Source organism: Centroberyx gerrardi, chromosome 24, assembly GCF_048128805.1.
Source record: "Centroberyx gerrardi isolate f3 chromosome 24, fCenGer3.hap1.cur.20231027, whole genome shotgun sequence".
In the NCBI taxonomy this organism is placed as follows: Eukaryota; Metazoa; Chordata; class Actinopteri; order Beryciformes; family Berycidae; genus Centroberyx; species Centroberyx gerrardi.
In genome coordinates this window covers 21,172,001-21,193,327 of record NC_136020.1, presented here as the reverse complement: position 1 = coordinate 21,193,327, position 21,327 = coordinate 21,172,001, and the positions used below count along the sequence as shown (strand labels likewise).

Genomic DNA, 21,327 nt, shown 5'->3' with positions numbered 1-21,327 from the left:
TTACGTAGAAGTGCAAAAAAATCTACTGAAGTGTAGGGTACTGGTGTAAAACTCCTACCAAAGGATGCTAAATAGCGGTTTCTGGGAAGTGTAGAGCAGCGGAAAAAAGGCAACAACAGTCCGAAAGTTCAGCTCTGAGCTCTGGGTTTTTCTTTACTGGTATTTGGAAACTATATATACACTGTACAGAGGCTGGAGTTAGCCAAAACACAAAAAAAGTGACAGAGAACAGAGAACTGACAGCCAGCATTTCCCCCAGCCCACAGCCAGTCACACACACAAGAAGAAATCAAAGCACTGCTTAAATACAAATGGTCAGTACCATTAGCCCTTAGCAGCAGGGGTGCTACCAAAAGTAGAAATGGCTATCTACCACTTTGACAACTAAGCTAGTCACTTAGTCTTTACATTTATAAAATGTGATGCTAGAGATAATTAAGCTATGTGGAACTGCAGGGCTATCAGGAAAAGAAAAACAAATATACACAAATCCAAAACACTTTGTTTCCCCCCGTCTCATCAACACTTGGCACAGTCCAATTGGAAACGCTGGTGTGTTGTTAGGCAGCATTCACGTGCGCGCTTGCGTGATGTGCCGTCCCTCACCAGGAAGTGGACCTCAGAGAAAACAATGATTAAAAAGATGGAAAACAAACAAACTTGTACAAAGGAAATACAGTACCGTAACAGAGAATAAAGTATATGCATTAATCAACTAAACTGGATCCTGGTTCAGCAGATGAACACATAATTTAGGATGAATTGGGAATGAATGTAGGGCTACGCACCTGATTACTGAGGGAGTGCAAGTAGCTCCCTCACATGAAGTAAAAGTAAAAAGTAGGTAATTACCTCCGCCAAGGAGGTAATGTTTTCACCTGCGTCTGTGTCCGTCCGTCCGTCTGTCTGTTAGCAGGATATCTCAGAAAGTTGGGCACGGATTTGCACAAAACGTGGTATGAAGGTTGGTTATGGGTCAAGGAAGAACGGATTAACTTTTCATGTCCACTGGCCAAAAGGTGGTGGGCGTGGCCTATCACCAAAAGGTGCATAACTTCCTTGCGGAGGTCTGTGCTCTACTGAGCAAATTTTCTAGTTTAAAATGTACTCCATTGAGTACTCCAGAGTTACTCCATTGATGTTGTGCTGCTACTAGCTATCCCACTAGCTTGCAAGGCCAGCGAAATAGCTAGCAAACTAGACAACAACCAGGCAAACACAAACCAATAATACTGTAGCTGGATAGATGGTTGTTTGGCTAATGTTTGTACCAAGCTACTATTTTTCAATCTTTTATGCTTGTTGTCAGTCCATGTGTAGGGGGGATGAGGGTGAGGATGTGGGTGAATGAGACTGGGAACATGCTTGGGGCTGTGGGAATTGGCAGGCAGGTGTGGGTGCATTTAGTGTCTATATTCACTAGCAGGGACCACGCCACAACAATATGTCATTTAAAGGTTTAATGGAAATCCAAAGGTATTGGATGTTGAGGACAGGTGAATGGATGTGAAGGGTAGGGGTGAAGGTGGAAGGAGGATGTCGTCTGTTAGGCTGGTCTGGGAGGACGTACTGAAGACCGGGCGGAGGGAGACTCAGTGTGGGGGTTCTGTCTCAGGCGTGTTTCCACCCGAGCTGATTACAGGCCCCCAAAAAGTCAGATTTAGATTGAGCTGAGTTGAGTGTGAGCTTGACGGAGATCGTTAAGACCGTTGCGGATATAGGAGCGATATGCCTGAGATGACCAGCGGCCAAGGACCTGGATGGTTTGATCCGAGATGCCCAGTCTGGCTGCTGTGGATGCTGCGCCGATGCGGAAGGAATGGCTCGATTAGAGTTCTGAAGATATGAATGAAATGCGGAGGACTCTGTGTAAATGCTTCTGGAACCAGAATCAAGTGGCCATTTTTCCTGTTTCGGTGAGAAAGAGCAGGTGTTGAGGTGATGCCTCGGCAGCATACCTAAAGCTGATGTATTTGGTCAGCGGCTCGTATGGGCTGAGATAGGAGTCGAGGCGGAAAATGTAGATAGGGAAAGAAATTCCCAGCTGATCTGTTTTACTTCTTCGGAGCGTGAATATGAGAGAGTCGGAAGTGTGGATGGTTATGTCAGATAGACTGGGATGACGAGAAGGATTATAGGCAGATGAAGTCGGGGCAAATTCGGAGCACCTCAGGAAGCCGAAAAAGGCCAGCAGGAACAGGGATTCTAGGGTTAAGTCAACCATAGGGGATATGTAGCCTGAACGTAGAGAACGGATGCTGAGAAGGTCAGAAGTGAGTGGCAAGCGTCTAGCCGGGAGAGCAGGTTCCTGTTTATGCAAGATGCCTTGATGCCATGAATTTCCGTGTTTGTCCGAGTTTAATAATGCTGTCGAGCGTTTGGGAGTGATGCACGGTCTGTCTGTTCTCGAGAGATCTGAGACAAACGGGTCAGGATGGGTTGGCCAGGTTTAAGTAGGCTAGGCAGGTGATTAGAGGTGTGGTTGAGGCGTGGCCCTGCTCCCGAACCTAAGTAACGAATTAACTACATTTCTTCCTCTGCTCACCTGTCTCTGTCCAAATAATGTAAAACCCTCAATAAAAAAGAGAATAAAAAACGAAATAAAAAATGTTTGTACCAAGCTACTATCATCAATAAATTTAAGCATTTAGTTAGCTAATGTTTCCTCCACATACTTGTTCAGGTTTGATGGCATTTACAACTACGGGGAGGCTACAAAATGTATTCTCTGTAGCTAATGGGCTGACTGGCTGTCCCTCGCTCTGGACTTAAAACTAAAGCTGATCGAGACTTAATCTGTGGCTCCTGAACTGTGGAACGCTCTTCCATTGGATTTAAGATCTGCAGACTCTGTTGACACTTTCAAAACGCAGCTAAAGACTCCTCTGTTCAGACTGGCCTTCATTTAGCCCCTGAATTTCTGTGTGTTTTTACTGTATATCTTTTATGTCTTACTGTTTTTTTAAAATTGTTTTCTGGTCTTATTCTAACTATTTTATTCTTGTGAAGCACTTTGTGACTTTGCTCTGTGAAAGATGCTATATAAATAAACTTTACTTACTTACTTAGTAATGGATGAAATCTAAAATGAAGCAGAGTATAAGACTTAAGTCAAAATTCACTCAAAAGTGAAATCAGAGTTCAAAAACTACTCGAAAAGTATAAAAGCCACTCAGTTACAGTAAAGAGAGTAAATGTAATTGTTAGGTCTGCGCCTTGTGAACGTCCGCTCCCCACTGAGCAGCCTCAAACTGTTTGAGGCAGAAAACCCAGTTGTGTGGAGGAAGGCCCTCTGGCTCAGGGGAAACAGCCCAGATCTGTCGGATAATAACTCAGACGCTGCAGAGATCCTTTACGCCGCTCCACATTCAGCCAGCGGTGTGTGTACTTCAAAACTAGACCGGACTCAGCTGAGCGAGGAGGATCTGCTGTCCTCGATACTCACGCTGCGTCTCGACTTTTGGATCGTCCCGGGCTCTTCTCCTCTCACCCTGTCATCATCAAAACCACCACCAACATGGGTGCGTGTCTGCCTGTGTGTGTGTGTGTGTGTATGTGTGTGTAGGTGTGTGTGTTGGGGGAGAGCGGAGCTGAGCGTAATTGTACCCTGGTGTCTGTATGTTGACAGACACAAATAGGTAATGGAGAGACAGCTGTAAGTAAATACAGCTACATCTGAAAAAGCTTTTTAAAAGTGAAAAATATAAACGGGAGGTATTCTATAATTGCGGGTGCATTTCATGTACATATATGTTGATATGATATGTTTTTTAATGCTTATTCATTTAATACATGATCATGTTTAACCTTCATTGTATATCTGAGGAACTTTAATAAGATGTCATCATAAACCGTGTTTTTCAGCTGTCCAATATTGCCCAAAAACACTAAAATGAGCTCATGTATAAATATGATGACATAATCATGATAGCTCCTCATTTCTATTTAGTTGATGATGTCTGTAAAATCATCGTCAGCTTTGTTTGATCTGCAACCCACTTCCTCAAGAAGACGTCTGCATGGTTTGTCATTGCTCTACTTTCTGAATACTTGGTAAAAGCAGCATCTGAGTCAGGAGTCAACAGTGTTACACCAATGTTATTGATAATAATTCTATTCAATAATTATGTGCATAAAACTCAAAATGAAATTGAAACAATGAAATTTGGATTTGAAAAGTATCAAGTGATATCTGGTTCCTGGCCTCTATTTTGAGTATAATCCCAAAATATGAAAAAACGGCAACTTTGTTACTGTCAACTACATTACCCAGTAAATGTAACATAGTTGACAAATTAATAACCCTTACACAAAAAATGCACATGTGAAAACCCGCATATGAATTCAAAGCACATGTGCTTTCTGGACACATGTTGGTTTTCACATGTAAACAATGTTTCTCATGTTCGATTCTGACATCATGTGACAGTTTTTACTTCAGATGTAAACATTTTAATTTCTAGATGAAGTGTGTGTGTGTGTGTGTGTGTGCGTGTTTGTGTGTGTGTATGTTTGTGTGTGTGTGTGTGTGTGTGTATGTGTGGGGGGGGGAGGGTCCCACATGTGAACTTTTTTATTTTCACCTGCCGTTACATCCCATTGAAAATGTCAATGGGAGATTTCACGTCATGTCACACGTCACCAACATAACGTGTTCACGTGTGGGTTTTCACATGTGACTTTTTTGCAATGGAAGTTATTTAAGTTGTTTAGTCATACACAAACGTCGGATGTATTCACAATATAAAATCACTCAATTTACAGTCATCCTTGCCGCCCCAGTCCCTCATAAGGTGATGTGTTTTGATGTGTTTTCACAAAAAAAAGGGGAAGTGAGAAGAAAATTGCTGCCATTTTGAACCATGTAGATCTTTATAAAGCTTATTAGAAGTCACAGCAGCTTGTTGCCCCTCCTCAATAGCAGCTCTAACAGGTTTTTCCTGATTTGAGGAATTTGCCCCCAGGTGGTTTCTTTACACCTCCCCAGTCAAATAACTGTGACTGTCACTCCTGTGGTTTGCTGAAATTGCATACTGTACTCTTGCAAAGCACCTACCCCCCGTTGCATGTGCTGTGGGAGGGGCCAGTTCACTACCTGGAGGTCAGAGGAACACAACCAACTTCCATGCAAACCAACATTCAAACCAGCGAGTCAAGCTGTCACATAACAGAGGAGCCGCCTGGGAGATGGATTTCTGCTGAGGTAAGACTGATCTGATGCTTGAGTATATATCTGAAGAGGTCAGTTCAAAGATACTGTATATATCCACCATGGAGATTATGACCTGCAGTTCCTCATTATAATGTTTTTTAAAGTAGAGAGGATTGAGTCTGTGAACTTTTAGTATTTTGTCAACCAAAGCTAGTTATCTACTATGTTTTGAAAAATATCACAGTTCATTTTGATACGGTGAGATCCGCTGTCGCCTTGTTCAAATGGTGTAGAGTAATTATACGCACATCACATAGGTGCAAGGCTATCAGAAAACTGTGTCAATGAAAGAAGGAGTAACGCCTGCACACTTGCTCCATGCCACAAAAGTTTAATAGTAACAACGTTTCGATCCTACTTGGATCTTCGTCAGGTCAAAACCATTTTCTCTCTTACCATGAACCTGTACACTTGTGTAGCCTACAGACTACCAAGCAGACGTCCAAGAGGATTTAAAGATTTTGTTTTTTTCCCTAAATAATACAATTGCATTTCTTTAAATTAAGATAAAAACTAGAGGACGGTGTTATTTACCGAAACAAGGTGTTAAAGTTATACCTTTTTTTTTCTTTTTTTACCGCCACTCCTTTTTCTACAGCCACAGTGAGATGTGGAGCAAAATGTGAGCTGAAGACTGATCGCTGACCATAAAGACCGAAGCTTGTAAAAGGAGGGACGTCAGCATGTGGCGTTCCAAGTGTGCCGCCATCTTCCTCTTCCTGGCGCTGTCCGTCCTCTTCTTCCTGCTGCGCCACATCAACCTGCTGGAGGTGAGAACGCAGTTTGACTGAGTGAAGGGTTTTAAAGGTGCCATATTATTCACTTTTAATGTTTTCAAGTATACTATGTCTTGTGTTGCTGAAACATTTTCTGTTGTAGATTTGGATCGAGGAAATCACTTTGGGTTATCAATAAACAGGCTCCAGTTCTCTTGTAGTTGAGTAACTTTGTACGTCCACGGGGAGAACAAAGATACAAGCTGGTGCCAGGTTCTTTGCTCTCTGAATAGAGAAGCAAAAAAAATGATATAAGTATGATTTTCAGTACAGAGACAATGAGTGTGTAAGGGAGGGGGAACTGTCTTATCATGTGTCCGACAGGAAAAACAGGAATGGAGCACCATGAGAAACAAGTTGCATGAAGGATTCAGTAGTTTTCCATCTGTGAACAGATGCACACTAAAGAAAGAATGATATATTTAATGCATATAAATGATTAAAGCTTAATTTCTTCTACAACTCGGGATAAGAACAGGGGTGGAAAGAGTACCAAAACATCCTGCTCAAGTCCTACTTCAGTAGAAGGGTTAAAATCTACTGCAGTAAAAGTGAGTTACTTTTCAGAAAAGAGAACGTTGTTAGCTGTGATCTTTTCCATGTGATGGTAAAAGGAGAGAGGACAGAGTTCAAACTAGATTCTTTTAACTGCAACATTAGAACTTCCTAAAAGTGCAAAAAGTCAAGTCAGATTTCTCTTCTCACTGTGAATGGATCTACATTTGGTCAATTTACGACTGTCCAGTTTCTGTTGCTGATGGAGAGACACAAAATCTGTTCTCTGTAATGAATGTGATTTAATTTTAATGTATAAATATATACAATATTTTCTGAAATTCTCCTGCTTCCCATTAAGATGGCTCAAATCTGACAAAAAAAATATTTTCTTCCACCCTCAAATACCCCTGTAACAATGTCAATTCCATATTTACAACGTCCACTATGGGAGAAACAACAACGAAACTACAAAAGCCACGCAGCAGGGCTTTTATTGTGAAGTGCTCATAGGAAGTGCCAAACAGTGCAAACTGTTGTTTTTCCCTGAGTGCAAGGTTACGGTTGTGAAAAGGCGAACTGCTCAAAAAGAATTATTACAAAAATATACTTTTGTTGGTGCTGTTTTGCTGCGATTTCCTCAGCTATGTTTCACGGGCAGAAAGAGGTTATGTTCAATTCTGCAATGTTTATAAACGGAACTCCCGGCTGCGTTCTTCAATTTAAATTGTGCTTATTGTAAAGTAGAGGTAATACAGTCGTTATAAAGTGCTATCTTTTATATAACCTATATAACTTGTTATATAGGTTATGAGCCAAATTTATATATAATTTAGGTGACATCAAATGGTAATATGCAAGCGATTTTTTTTTTTTCCCCATTTGGCCTCGAAATTGATCTACAACCATACTAACCAAATAAAAAAAAAATCAATATTAGCACCAAAGAGCTCAAGCAAAGAAATGCAGCAAACCGGAATTTCTTATTTGGGCAGAAAATGTAGGTCAGACTGTGTGTTCGGTGGTCTAGGAGAGAAAGTTGTAGGCGTCCAATACTGCCGCGAGAGGTTTTACAATGGAGTCTATGGAACACCCGGTGTGTCCTATATGGATGCGAAAGGGAACTTCTTGCGTCGCTATAGTGACGCCAAAGGATGGAGAGAGTCAGCATAGGACGAGTTGGGAATGAGAACGGGTTGAACATCTTTGATCATATATGTAGATAAACAGAGGAAAATATGAATTCCTATAATAGGGCCCCTTTAAGTTACTAACCTCACCTTTTCTGATTCATCAAGTCAAAAACATCTCAGGGATCAGTATTTCTCTCATTTTCTATTTTGACAAAGGAAGCGTTTCTGACTTAAAGCCATTTAGCTGAAACTCTTATCTAGAGCAGTTTACAATGAGGAAACTTGCTCAAGGACACTTCGACAGGACTGTTAACACACACATCACACATGACACATCACCTGCTGCATGAATCAAACCTGAGATTTTCTTTCTTTCTTATGGGACTGTTTCTACCCACTACACCAACATACTGAATGGCATCACAGAGTAAGCAAATACGGTCCTATTTTATTTTTTCACTTTTAATGGATGATCTCTGGTCTCCTCATTACTGTGTTGTCAGCAGAGTTGACAGCTTCAGGTTAGATGAATGTCGACCTACATGCAGCAGGAAAATGGAGCAGAGGGCTTTCCTGACAGAGCAGGACAGGGAAGCCGCTCTCAAATCCCACTGTTTGCCTTTGTTATTTAAGCTAGTACAGCATAAAATGGCAATTATGGAATTTTAAGGGTTAATTCTATGGTGACAACACAAGTCTGGACATTAAGGCTGTCTGTCACACATGCTTGCGAACCTTGCAGATGAGTCTGTTAGCAAACTGTCAAAACTCAACTGAAAGCTAACGTTAGCGACAAGGCTAACGTAGCTTTATCAAAGACTGTTCTTCTCTCTTTAGCTCGTCTAGTCAACATTAGCATGTTAGCAATCCATGGCAGCAAGGAGACAGAGAAGCTGCTTTGGTTCTTGCTGTAAAACCTCTGACCTTAGTGACTTAAGTCGCTTTATACAGAAGCTAGTCCAACGGTTCACATCAAAATGGCCGTTCTATCTGTTCAAGTTCTGTGAAGCACACCCTCCTATATCGATCACCAAACACTCTTCCTGGCACAACTTAATTTTTCTTCATGAAAAACTCACCATATCTATCTTTTCTAGATATGGCTGAGAAGTTTTCTATAATTTTCCTACAAGTGTCTTCTGTTTTTTAAGTAAAATCTTAAGTTAAGATGCTTCTTGCAGCTGGTCTCTTCCCCTCTTCATGTGGACAGTGTAGGTTTAATGTTTGTTTACGTCTTGTCATCACCTGAAGCCTTTTATTGTCCCTGCTTTCAAATATTTATGGAGTTGTCGCACCCAAGGGTGTTTTACCCTTTATCACCATCTGTAGGCAACTGAGTGACACCTTTCTCAACCATAACACAGATGAGCAGAACTTAATGATTTTGCAGAATCTTTAGAGCCATATCTACCCTTGATACTCAGTAAAATGGGATAAAACTGTATTGATCCCTATTGGGAAATTAGGTCGTTGCAGCAGCAAAGGTAACAGGATTGAATAGGGGAAAAAGGTGTAACAATAACAAAAGTAAAGTGTACAGACAGTAAAAGTAATAATATAGAATATAATTGTATAATTTATAAATGTATGTTGCCCGCACTTTCAACATCTAGGTAGACTGCAGAAGTATGGGAAAGAGTATGGATTATTTGCATGTGTGGATTTACTTACAGCTGTTAGATGGGAACTCTCCATTTCTTACTTAAGTTTGGAATGATATGAAATTTGTGCATTTCTTTTCTCAACCTTTGTCGCCCCTCCCTCCCTTTCAACCCCCTTCCAGTTTCAGAATAAAATCAACACCACCTTCCCCATCACCAGAGTTTCCCCCGTCCTGCCCCGCCAGCTCGACTACTGCAGCTACCAGCCCCGTACGCCTGAGGACGTTCTGGAGGAGTACCTCCTGCTGGACTCCATCGCTTGGCCTGAAACTCCACTCTTGCCTGTACCCGTTTCCCTGACCCGGACCAGCGACCCCGCCCACAGCACCTTCACCGTCCTGCCAGCAAGGGGTGGGGGGCAGTGGCATGTGGGCGATCACCTGGAGGCTCGGATCCAGATGCGGGACGTCCAGGGGCGTCCCAAGAGCTTCGGGGGAGACGTCCTAATCGCCCGTCTGCACGACCCGGTGCTCGGCGCGGGCGTGGCCGGGCGAGTGGCGGACCACCTGAACGGCTCCTACACCGCCGTGTTCCCGTTAGTGTGGGAGGGACGAGCGCAGGTCGAGGTGAAGACAAAGACTGTGTCATGTCTGTGTAGATTCATGTCAGTCATCCAGGTGGTAAAATGTCCAAAACAATTAAAAACAAATTCCACTGGACTTAAAGTGAAGAGTTGAAGACATTTTGCAATTAATCAGTTCTACTTGGTGGTGGGGAATTCCCTGGCATTTAACCTCTTTGGGTGATTCACGCCATTAAGTCACGTGAGAGTTCTAGACTAGGTCGCTGTTGTTAAATGTGAAAGTATGTGCTGAAAGAGAAAAGTGGGCATTACCACTTGTGACCAGTTTGGTTCAGACTTTAAAAACTGCTCATACTTTGCTCCTAAAATAAGACGGCTAATTAAAGCTACACATTATTGGCTCCAAATGGCAGCGAGATGTAACAGTTTGCCATATACAGTGAGGTCAGTAAATGTCACACAGCAGCTCATGTTTACCAACCGGGCCGGTCTGTGATGCAGAGAGAGGAAAAGATCTAACATTGGAGAGTCCAGCTTTCTCTGCTGCTGTTGAGGAGACAGTTTGGATTTCACTCTTAAGTTTTGATTCATCACTTCGGGTGGGAGGAGAAGTGACCAAACCTGACACCTGAATTTCATTTGGACAAATAGGACAAATCTACAGCGTCTAAATTAGTGGAGATGGGACGCTTTTCTCTGCTGTAGCTCCACTTTGTGATTTAGGCTGATAAGACAGGTGGATTTTTACATAAAAATCTTGCCTAGTGCAGCTTTAAGTAATGTTGATGTTCTTTTTCCTTACTGATATGACAGAAGCCAAGTAATACATTGTTGAACTGAGTGAAAGCTCTGGTTCTCCCTCCTGTCAGGTGACGCTGGTTCACCCCAGTGAGGCCGTCACGGTGCTGCGCAGGCTGACCAGGGACCACCCGGACCAGATTTTCTTCCAGAGCGACTTCCGCTCAGGATCCGTCTCTGAAACCATGGTTTGTAACGTCTGCCTGCCTTCGAACCAGGAGCTGCTGTGCAACTACACCGACCTGCACACCGGGGAGCCGTGGTTCTGCTACAAGCCCAAGAACTTGAGCTGCGACACCAGGATCAGCCACTACAAAGGAGGCATCAATGACTACCTCATGGCCAACGAGGAGAAACTTTTCCAAAGGTGAGGGAGGAGAGACAGGACAGACATTCTGTGTATCTCTGTGTCTTTTGCCACATCCATGCTATGTTGGATTTACCGTAAATACGACCTGTCGACTGGGAAAAAACATTTACATCAGCCTCCTAGTGGTGATTACAAGTAGGACATGACATTTTGTGTGAGCTCCAATATCTCCCATGCACTCTCACATGAGCAGCACACACTGCAGTGAATCCACTGAGAGTAAAAATCTAAATTAGTTGAGTTATATTCACACTAATACAATCAACTCTCATTCAGAAAAGTGAATAGTGTCAGTTGGTTTATGGATTAGAATTATTAGAATTATGAGAATTAATTCTGACTTTGATCTCAGAATTCTGAAAATTCTCAGAATTCTTTTTCTCAGATTTCTGACTTAATTCTCATTATTTTGAGATGTGAAGCACCCCGCCTGAGTAACTTCAGTTAGCAGCATTATCTTTGAACTCCTTAAAATGCACTTTTATAGGCTTGCTGCCATTTTTTGGGATGGATTCAAATTTTGTATTATCATTATTATTATTATTATTATTATTAGTAGTAGTAGTAGTGTTTGCATTTTATGCATATGACATAATTTTCTGTAGTATTTAAAGAGGTTTTGTTGTGTGTTTTTCCTCAGCGGTGTAAACATGAAAGTCTTCATTCGTGCTTCAGGGTCTGACAGTGTCACTGTGTTGCCAAAGGTGGAAGGTAAAGAAAAATGTTACACACACACACACACACACACACACCTCTGTGTGCTGAAATGTCATTAAGTGACTAATCAAGGCCACTTAGGACTCAATAAAAATGATTTTATGCCGCTGTAGCAAATGGGGTTAAAAGCAGCGGTAAACTATTTAGTAGTTCACAGAAAATGCCCCTCTGTAGAGAATGTTTCTGAAAGAGTCCCGGGGTTCATGTGGATCCACCCAACCTGCTGTATATCAGATGATCTCTCCCATTTCACTGAAGATAACCTGAGGAAGGTCTTTGTACTGAAAACTTGTTCCTAGTAAAATCTATTTAATTGCAAGTGAAGTGGACAGTGTGCAGGAGCTTTTTCCATTCATACGTATAAGATCAGCAAAATCTCAGTCAAATAAGTGTGTGGTAGAACAGTCTAGAAACAGGCAGATAGACTATAGGCATCTGTGAAGATGTTACAGAGCGGTTTGTGGAACAAAATTGTGAATAAAACTGCCTTGTCTTACTTAAGACAATTACCAATCCCAAATAATTGGGAATTAATCCAATATACAGTTTATATCCATTATAATTAAATAACATGTCTATAATATATATTGTGTATATTTTTTATGTCTATATCTACAGTGAATGTACAAAATATTCGAGACATTCGCTCTTTTTATGAATTCCACTGCTGAGGTGGATCAGGTAAAAGCCATTATCCCTTATTGATTTCCCTTATTAAATCTGTACCGATCACAAAGGAGGAGATGTAGATAAGGACACACAGACGAGCTGCAGAAGCTTTTTTAAACTTTACAACAATTTGATGTGGATTGTGCAAAAGCGGCTGCAGCTCAACATCAGGAAGAAGTCCCCTATATTTTCTACATTCATTGTGTAACATCTGTTGTTGCACGTTGAGGCAACAAAAAGCAGCAGAGAGCCGCCCAGTGTCGTGTTTCCTTTACATTTGTTACTGTAACAGAATCTAGCAACAAAGATGCCGCTATAGGAGCCTCAAGCCAGGCGAGGCCTTCAGACACTCTGTACACATACACACTGCCCGTCAAAAGTCTGGACACACCTGATAGAATGTACTCTGTTTTCATTCTCTTAAAGCCATTTTGATCTAAAGGCTTCTGCTTAAATGCTTGACATTTGTTTCTTTGACAAATATAAATAGTGAAGTTGATCCTATGTATGAATTTCTTTCCAAAGCCTTTGCCTTTCCATCAAGGCAAAGGGCAGCTGCTTTAAAGAATCTAAAATATAAGATAGTTTTGATAAGTATTTTAAAGCTTTGAGACGTGGATTGTGCAAAAGGAGAGGATGACCCTAATATTTTCTCCATTCAATGTATATCTGTGTATCTCTGTCTATTGACAGAGAGAGGTATTACATAACGTACTATATCACATATACTGTCCGTCATGATGTTTGTTTTTAACTTCCTCTCAGGTCAACCAGAGATGCAGAGCAGCGTTTTGAAGCCTGAACCTTCTGGATATTACTACCAGGGTGTGTGGCGAGCCCTAGGTGGCGCCACAGTTCACCAGTTCAACGACCCCGCTATCATCAGCGAGTGTCTGAGAGACAAGGTGGTTCACCTGTATGGAGACTCCACCATCAGACAGTGGTTTGAACACCTCAACTCTGTGCTGCCAGGTAACTGATCTCTTGTAACAGTTTGGCTCCGTTCACACTGCAGCTGAAAGCGTCTCAATTTAGATTTTTTTCCCTCACATGTGACACAGATCTGATGTTTTCTAATCGGTGTGAACAGCAAAAAGCTGCATGGAGTCACATTTTTTTCAATTCTGATCCTTGTCTTCTATCGTCTAGCAAGAGTTCATTTGGCACAAGTCTCAAGTCAAGTCCCAAGTCTAAATGTATTCTATAATCAGTTCCAACTTCTATAAATTCAATCATTCCATACATTCAATTCAGAAAACAGAATTTAAATTCAGTTGTCTGGTGGAACAAATCTCATCACTTTCAATCAAACTTTAGAGCTCCACTACGAGTGTTGTGTCGTGTTGCCATCAGCGTTGCGCCAACGTGACGTTCCCCCTGCTCCACAGAGCGCGTTGACTTTTGAACGGATACACCAGAAAACAATCAATTCAACTTTATTTCAATGAGGGAGAACGCGTGCTGATTGCTGTAGTGGAGCAGGGCCAGTCATTTACACAAACACAAGATCTTTTGTCAAGACTTTAGAAACCTTGTCAAGTCATCAAAGTAAGGTTCCAAGTCACCAGAACCCAAGTCAAGTCTCAAGTATTCTCTTCATGCATCAAGTCAAGACTCAAGCAATTAAAATTGTGACTCGAATCCCCACCTCTGTTATCATGATATTTCCATGATTTATGAGGTACCAAACACTCTGGATCTCTCAGGTTCCAAAAATTGAAAGACTGATTTTACGCTCTCCCTCAGAAACACCTTTTTTCGTTTTTTCTGTGTTAGACCTGAAGGAGTTTGACCTGCACAGCACGCAGCATTCCGGACCGTTCATGGCCGTCGACAGCGCGCGCAACATCCTGGTGACGTTCCGCTTCCACAGCCCTCCGGTCCGAACCGAAAACATCCCGAGCAGAGTGCTGCGCTACATCGCCAACGAGCTGGACAGCCTGGTCGGAGGCAGCCACACCGTCGTGGTCTTCGGCATCTGGTGCCACTTCAGCACTTACCCCATCGAGCTGTACCTCCGGCGGCTGCAGGGCATCCGCAGGGCGGTGCGGCGGCTGCTGGACCGGGCTCCCGACACGCTGGTGGTCATTCGGACCGCAAACCTCAAGGCGTTGACGCTTACTCAGGCGCTGACCAACAGCGACTGGTACGCGTTGCAGAGCGACAAGGTGCTCCGGGCCGTGTTCAAAGGCCTGAATGTCCGCCTGGTCGACGCCTGGGACATGACGCTCGCCCACCACCTGCCCCACAACCTCCACCCCCTGCCCCCCATCATCAAGAACATGGTAGATGTTCTCTTGTCCTACATCTGTCCACAGTAAAACGGCTGGGTGGTGACCTGTCCAGGCTGCTGGGATAGGCTCGTCCCACAAATAAACGGGTAAAGATAATGAATGAATGAATGAATGAATGAATGGGAGCTGTTACACTACTGTTTACTACATCATGTTATGATGCTCTAAGTCTGTTTAACAGGCTGAAGTGGCCAAGTAAGCATTTATATGAACTGCGCAAGGCAAATGTGAATCTTTATTTTTTTAATCTCGATGACGAAAGGGTTTGAAGTGCACCTGTCTGGATGGACTGCAGTGAGAAGTTCTCAAATCAACATGATGTACTCTGCTGTTTTTTTTGTTTTTGTTTTTTTAAATCTTTTTTTAACCAGATAAAGTTGACTAAGCACAGATTCTCAGACCTGGGAGCTGAGCAGCTCTACTGGAGAAGTTCTTCTTAAGGTGGTTCTTCAAGGAATACCGTATTTCCTCTAATAGTGGCCTGTAGTCAATTAAAAGCCGGGTCTCCGATAATGGCCGGGGCCGTCGTCGACACGAACAAATAAAGGCCGGCCTCAAATACAGGCCGGGGGAAAAAACAAAGGAAACAAGACTAGGTCAAAACCTAGTACATGGCTGGACTGTGTCCGTCTCCTCTCTCTGCCGCTGTCCTCTCCACCGCGCCCACGGCTCGCATTGATCCTCCCGATCCAAGCCCTGGACCCCCGCCGAAATCTCGGCCGGATCACCGGGAACACATCGGCGCCCAGGTTCAGTTAGCTTCAGTTAGCTTCAGCTTACATGCAAACAACGGTGGATACCGGTAAACTCCTGGTGCCTGTTTGTAACTGTAGTTTGTAGTAACGTACAAGTGCCACAAGATGGCTCGGCCGGCGGAAGTCTCTGGAGCGTGCTGTCGTCGATTACCGTAATTATCGTAATGCATTGCAGTAACAAAAAAACGTCTACCTAACGTACCCCAACAGAAGCAGATCAGAAAACAAGGAGGCTTCGTACTAAAATATGAGCAAATAAACTTATCAAACAGAGGGAATTAGAAATAAAGGCCTGTCTCTAATATAAGCCTACTTCCAATAAAGGCCTGGTACCTTCTGCAGTTGAGGTAAATAAAGGCCCGGGCCAATATTAGAGGAAATACGGTACACACACTGAGTTTTGGGGATATTGGCTCGTTGGTCAACTTACCTGTTAAATGATGAAAACATAGACACCAAAATCATTCATGTGTTCCCGGTAGATCGTTCGGTCCAGTACTCTGTGCTAACGTTTTAGCATGCACTATGTTGAGTGATAGTAGGCGACTAGCATTATCCAAAATGAGAAGACTGACCTTTTAGTAATAAAAAGTAGTTCGAGTTTTTTTATTATACCTTGCAGATTCACAAGTTTTAAAAATTAAATATTAACTGAATATAGCTGATGTAGCCAAGTTATTTTTGTAACTATTTTAGGTGAGCAACCACGTATTCATCTGCTGTGCAGTGATTTATAGCTGTGCGCAGTCTGCCATCGTCCAACCTTCACTTCCTATAGAAAGAGGGAAAGTAGTCCCTGCTAGTTTAACATTTAGCTTTAGAGCTGCTTCGAGTTCTCATTTCCTCATTTTTGAGTTAATGCTAGTCGCCTACTATCACCCAACATCGTGTATGCTAATGTGTTAGCATGGAGCACCTGAACCAACAATGTACCGCAGACACATGGATGATTTTTGATTTTTTTTTTGATTTTTGGATGATCACTATTCAGGTAAGTTTACCAACGGCCAATGTCCCAAAACTCAGTGTAATCCTGTAAAAGATTGCTTTTACAAATCTATCTCTCAATGGTTTACATTTTGCCCCAGCTGCCTTCTGTCCGATTTACTGTAAGATGCGCTGAATAAATATAATAATAACTTTATTTGTAAAGTTAAGTGCTCACTTGATATGCTGGTGGGAATAATTTATTTAGTCTTGGATTAATGAAGAATCCATGTGTGCATGGTACCAGGGTGCCATGAGGTATTTATGGTGAATGGAATGAGATGCAGGAAGTAAATTATGAGCGATGGAGAGTCAACATTCCTGTGGATGACAATTACCTCTCTTATAAGGAAGTTTACTAGAATACAGGTACATTGTGATATTTGGTGTAATAAAGGATAGTGTAATTATATCCCCAAAATGAATTTCGGGGATATTATGGATTCGCCCCACCCGCCACCACGTCCAAATTTGGTATGGACATTGATGACCCCTTGAGAAAGAACTCTATTGATTTTGATGTGTTTATGATTATTATAACTGTAGCCGAGGGTTATTGCGCCTGTACTTCTGCAGGTTATAAAATAAAACACGGAGGCTCCGTCATGTGAACAAGACACCTGTCAACACTTTATTCCTTCCCAGGGTTACATTTGACTTAATGGGGCCTTCGAGGATTGGGGAATTTCGGGGATATACCCTTGCTGTCAGCCCCCGACAGCATCCTAGTTGTGTTACTGCTAAGCAGTCTCTTGTTGTACTGTAGCTCAACAGGTAAAGAATGACAGTAACAGGTTAGGGGTTTGACTCCCACCAAATGGCTTGTTGTGTTACCTCAAGACTACATTTGCCAGATAGCCTACATTGAACCGTCTGTTCATTAAAGCAATAAGCCCCGCGAGGCCGTGGTTTACAGTGATTTTAGAACAGCTAAGGGGCGTTGTTAAAACCCCTTAGCTGTTCTAAAATCACTGTAAACCACGGCCTCGCGGGGCTTATTGCTTTTATAAAACGGTTACTACATATACCTGGCAAGGTTTCATAAAATAAACACACAGCAACAAAAAATGCAATAATTTATTGATAACAAATAATCATTCTTCCGCCAAGCAATGTAGTTCTTCAGCGACATTTAGCAGAATGGTTGCCAAGCAACACACAGACGCAGACACAGACAATTTGTTTGGCGCAGTAATACTGATGTGATGCGGTCACAGGTGTGTGTTTATAGAGTATTTTAAAACGGCTTTGAATGCAGCTCAGCCAATCATAATCAAGGACCGGAACTATCCGTTTTATAATAATGCGTCAGTATGTTCCTGCTACCACTTAAAGGAAAAATCCACCCAATAAATAACACTTTCACACTGCACCGTGCATTTCTGGCTCCATTTACTTGTTTGGTGTATTTATCTTCTTTCTCTCTGTATTTCTCTTCTTTAGTGGATAACTGGCCAATCGTAGACGAGGTGACGTCACCTTCAGATATTTCCAGCAGCTACAATGGAGTTCAGAAAAGTGTCAGAAAATGTTTCAGTGTGATCTAAAACATCAGCAGTAAACGTCAGGTTTTGGTGTCAGTCCCTCAGAATCAAAGAGCGAGGGCTTCGTTCTAGAGCCGCCATTTTGCACCAAGAGACGTTCAACAATCATACAGGGAGAAATCCATCGTAGAAGAGGAGAGAGACCAATTTCTCCACCACAGGAGCAGGAAATAGACCAGAATGCAATGCAACCATAAGACAGGTTTGGTTTTGGGCGAGGCTGCAATCAGAAACACTTATAACTGCTGCTGAATGATCACACGTTAAAGCTATTTATATGTCTCTTTATATAAAAAGTATGTCCACCTTTGAATGAAAGCAACAAGTTCACGCCTCTTTTCTGGGGTTGTCAGAAGGCATTCTGGGAAACGTAAGAAATCACTAACTGAAGTAGAAGTAGATGAGGCAGGTTGAGTGAAAGTAGGTTCCCCAAAAAAGTAAATTACAACACTTCATCAAAGTAACTTCTGGAATGTATTGAACATCACAGACTGATGATATGTAACAGTGCAAAAGGATTTGTCCTTTAAGTCTGGCGTAAATCAAAGCAGCATAAAACTGCAGGCCGATCAAAACCTTTTACCTCAACTTTTCAGGAACTGAGAATAAAAGCCTCATTTTTACCTCTTTTTTGACAATTTGATCGTGGGTTGTGAATGAGTTTTAAGAGTTTTATGGCTCTACCTATGAAGGATCATGGAAAACTCCATTTCAACATGAAAATAATACATCACTATTTCTCAGTGGCTGTTTGGATGAAAGCATGGGAAACAATGGAAATGTTTTGGTTGATAATGATTGATAAAATGATAATAAATTCACATGATGCCAACTTTGGTAGTTAATGGGTCCTTGTTCTTCATGGAAATTTACAATGTGTTGAAGCAGAAGTGACCTTGAATTTCACATACAGTATAGTTATATTTAACTTTAAAAAAGGCAATAATGCAGCACATTTGTGATTGGTTGCATGTTAAAATAAGAAAACCTATTAGATTATATATTGGGCATCTGTTAACCTTGTGATTTGAACAAGATACTGTTAGGTTCCACTGTGTCCAGGTTGGGCATTGAGGACAAATGTATGTACAAGCAGTTAAATGAGACTTAAAAGAATTGATGTTGGAAGTAAGAGAGGAAATTGCAGTTCACCATGTTTTTTATCATCTGCCAAAAGTGTTGAATACAAGAACTGTTAACTTCTGTGTCAGGGAAAAAAAGGAACTAATTTGTAATTTTAGTAACCAACTGTGGACACATTAGTAATTATAATAATACAGCTTGTTATCTGTTAAGCTCCTTCTCATGGACTCAAAACTAAAAAATGATCTGTTATTTTACAAATGTTGGAGGGAGAGAGACAACATGGCTTCTACCTCCAAAGTATTTTGGTGTCAATGTGAAGAAACATTAATGTTATGAAACAAGTTTTCAAGCCTGAGCTTCATTTTGTTAAAGGAAACTAATCCACAAGTGTTGTATCAAACACTTGCACACGACAAACATTTTTAGCAAAGAAAACTATTTAATTGAATATGTATTTCATAGTCAGTGTTTCATTTGAAAATATATTGCAAAGTCTTTACAAACTGTATATGTGTATATGTGAACCTTATTTAATGAAAGGTTTGTCCTTGATCTATTGACACTTTTTGCTAATACTGTTTTGTGTAACTGAGCAAAATTGCTAAAAAAAACAAACAAACAAACAAAAAAAAACACAAGACACAAGAAAAGCTTTATAAAGTTGTGATAAAGCACTAAATATTGTCGTCCATGCATCTCCCTTCCTACAAACCTCAGACTTCTAAAACCAGCTGATCTAAAAAAACAAAACAAATGCAAGTAAGATTAGACAGCATTTTCATGCTTCTTTCATATTTTGAATATTTTCAATGTCTTTCCATTTTGTTAAGCATTTAATTTTTCTAAATGACCTTTAATTCTGAGGTGTTCAGATAAAGAGATTTGGTTTAATCAGCGCAAAGAACAGAAGATGAACACACTCAAATTGAGAAATTATTTTCAGTGGTCCAATTTGCACTACTACATCTTGAAGTGTAATTTCACACAGATATGCAACTTCTGTGAAGTTGATTGTATAATACATGAATAGCACTGTTGCCCTCTGTCGTTTGTGTTGTTCACTGCTGCACTGAAGTTTCTTCTGTAAATGTCACAATGCTTTTTTTCATCTGTGTTAAAAGCTGCGGTGAAAAGCACCATGAAACTGAACGTGGAGGGATCCTCTCACACAGACTTGATCATCATTCGGGTGGCGCGGGCGGAGTAGGGGGCGGGACCCTTCCAGGTGAGCCAGTGGAGGCCGGACGCCCAGCCCAGGTGTTCTCCGGCGGGGTGCCAGTCGCCGTTCAGGCCGGCGGAGCCGCAGCGGCTGAACCACCAGCCGCCGCCGCCCTCCGAGAAGCTGCAGTCATTCTCGGCGATGTCGCCGAAGATGCAGAGCGAGCAGCCGTCGTTGTCGCGGTCGACGGTGCTGAAGCCAAAGCCGTTCTGGTCGATGCCGGCGTACGTCCCGCGGATGGCGTCGCCTTTGGAGAGAGTTGGAATGGAAAGTCAGTCTCTCGATCTTGATATAAGATATCGACATGAGAAACACCATCTGAGATGACATTAGTTGTTAGACATTAATGAGTTTATACAGAATTACATAACTGCCTATACTGATCAGAATAGCCTTTCTTAAACATTCTCCCTTAGTGGAAAAAAATCTATTTAAAAAAACTATTTGCTGGGGACCCCCTGGAATCCCCTTAAGGACCCCCGGTGGTCCCCGGACCCCACTGTGGGAGCCACTGCTATAGACTAATTTCTATTTATTGTGTTAATTCCTAACTCTTGGGGTGCACCACAGATTCTGCATGTGTTTGTAGCCCCGACACTGGAGCACCACACCCCTCATTTCAGCCTACAACCTACTCACTGAGCCGCAAATTAGCCTAACTGATGGTTTGATTTGAACCACATATGAGGTAACGGTAGGGATGACCCAATGTCACCATGTCAAATCCTTTCACATATCCCACCGGCTACTTCCCCTAGTCCTTACCTGCGGACCCGGAGGAGAGGCGCGTCGCGATGGCGCGGCGGGGGCTGCGCGGACTGCCGGGACAAACCCGCACCACCTCGTCCTGACACTGCAGACAGATGACCTGGTTTTCAGGGGTTTCTCCGACCTTGCCGCAGCCCCGGGGCTCGGTCCCGGGCTGGATCTTCATACCTGTGCTGATCTGACCGACCAGTCGCATGTCCGCTCCAGCCTCATGCTCCTCCAGCATCCTCACCGGCCCGGCCGTCCCGCTTACGCATGGCTTCAGTGTGGGCTCCAACTTCTCCTGCCGCGTCCTAACTCCACCTACTTCATTCAAAACA

At 42.3% G+C, this 21,327-nt stretch overlaps 2 protein-coding genes across 2 annotated transcripts in view; both read left to right on the top strand.

Moving 5' to 3' along the window:
* The first annotated feature begins 5,154 nt into the window (after positions 1-5,154).
* The window catches only part of LOC139917547 (NXPE family member 3-like), a 39,180-nt gene continuing 23,007 nt past the window's right edge, over positions 5,155-21,327 (top strand). Inside the window, exon 1 of the mRNA XM_078282082.1 lies at positions 5,155-5,203. The gene's annotated coding sequence lies outside the window, so the exon portion shown is untranslated. The remainder of the gene's footprint in view (positions 5,204-21,327) is intronic.
* LOC139917557 (NXPE family member 3-like) lies at positions 5,871-14,675 on the top strand. The gene is made up of 6 exons (XM_078282103.1): positions 5,871-5,982; positions 9,400-9,843; positions 10,670-10,965; positions 11,609-11,679; positions 13,120-13,326; positions 14,131-14,675. Exons 1-6 carry the CDS (start codon positions 5,896-5,898, stop codon positions 14,673-14,675), a joined length of 1,650 nt encoding a protein of 549 aa, XP_078138229.1. The 5' UTR covers positions 5,871-5,895.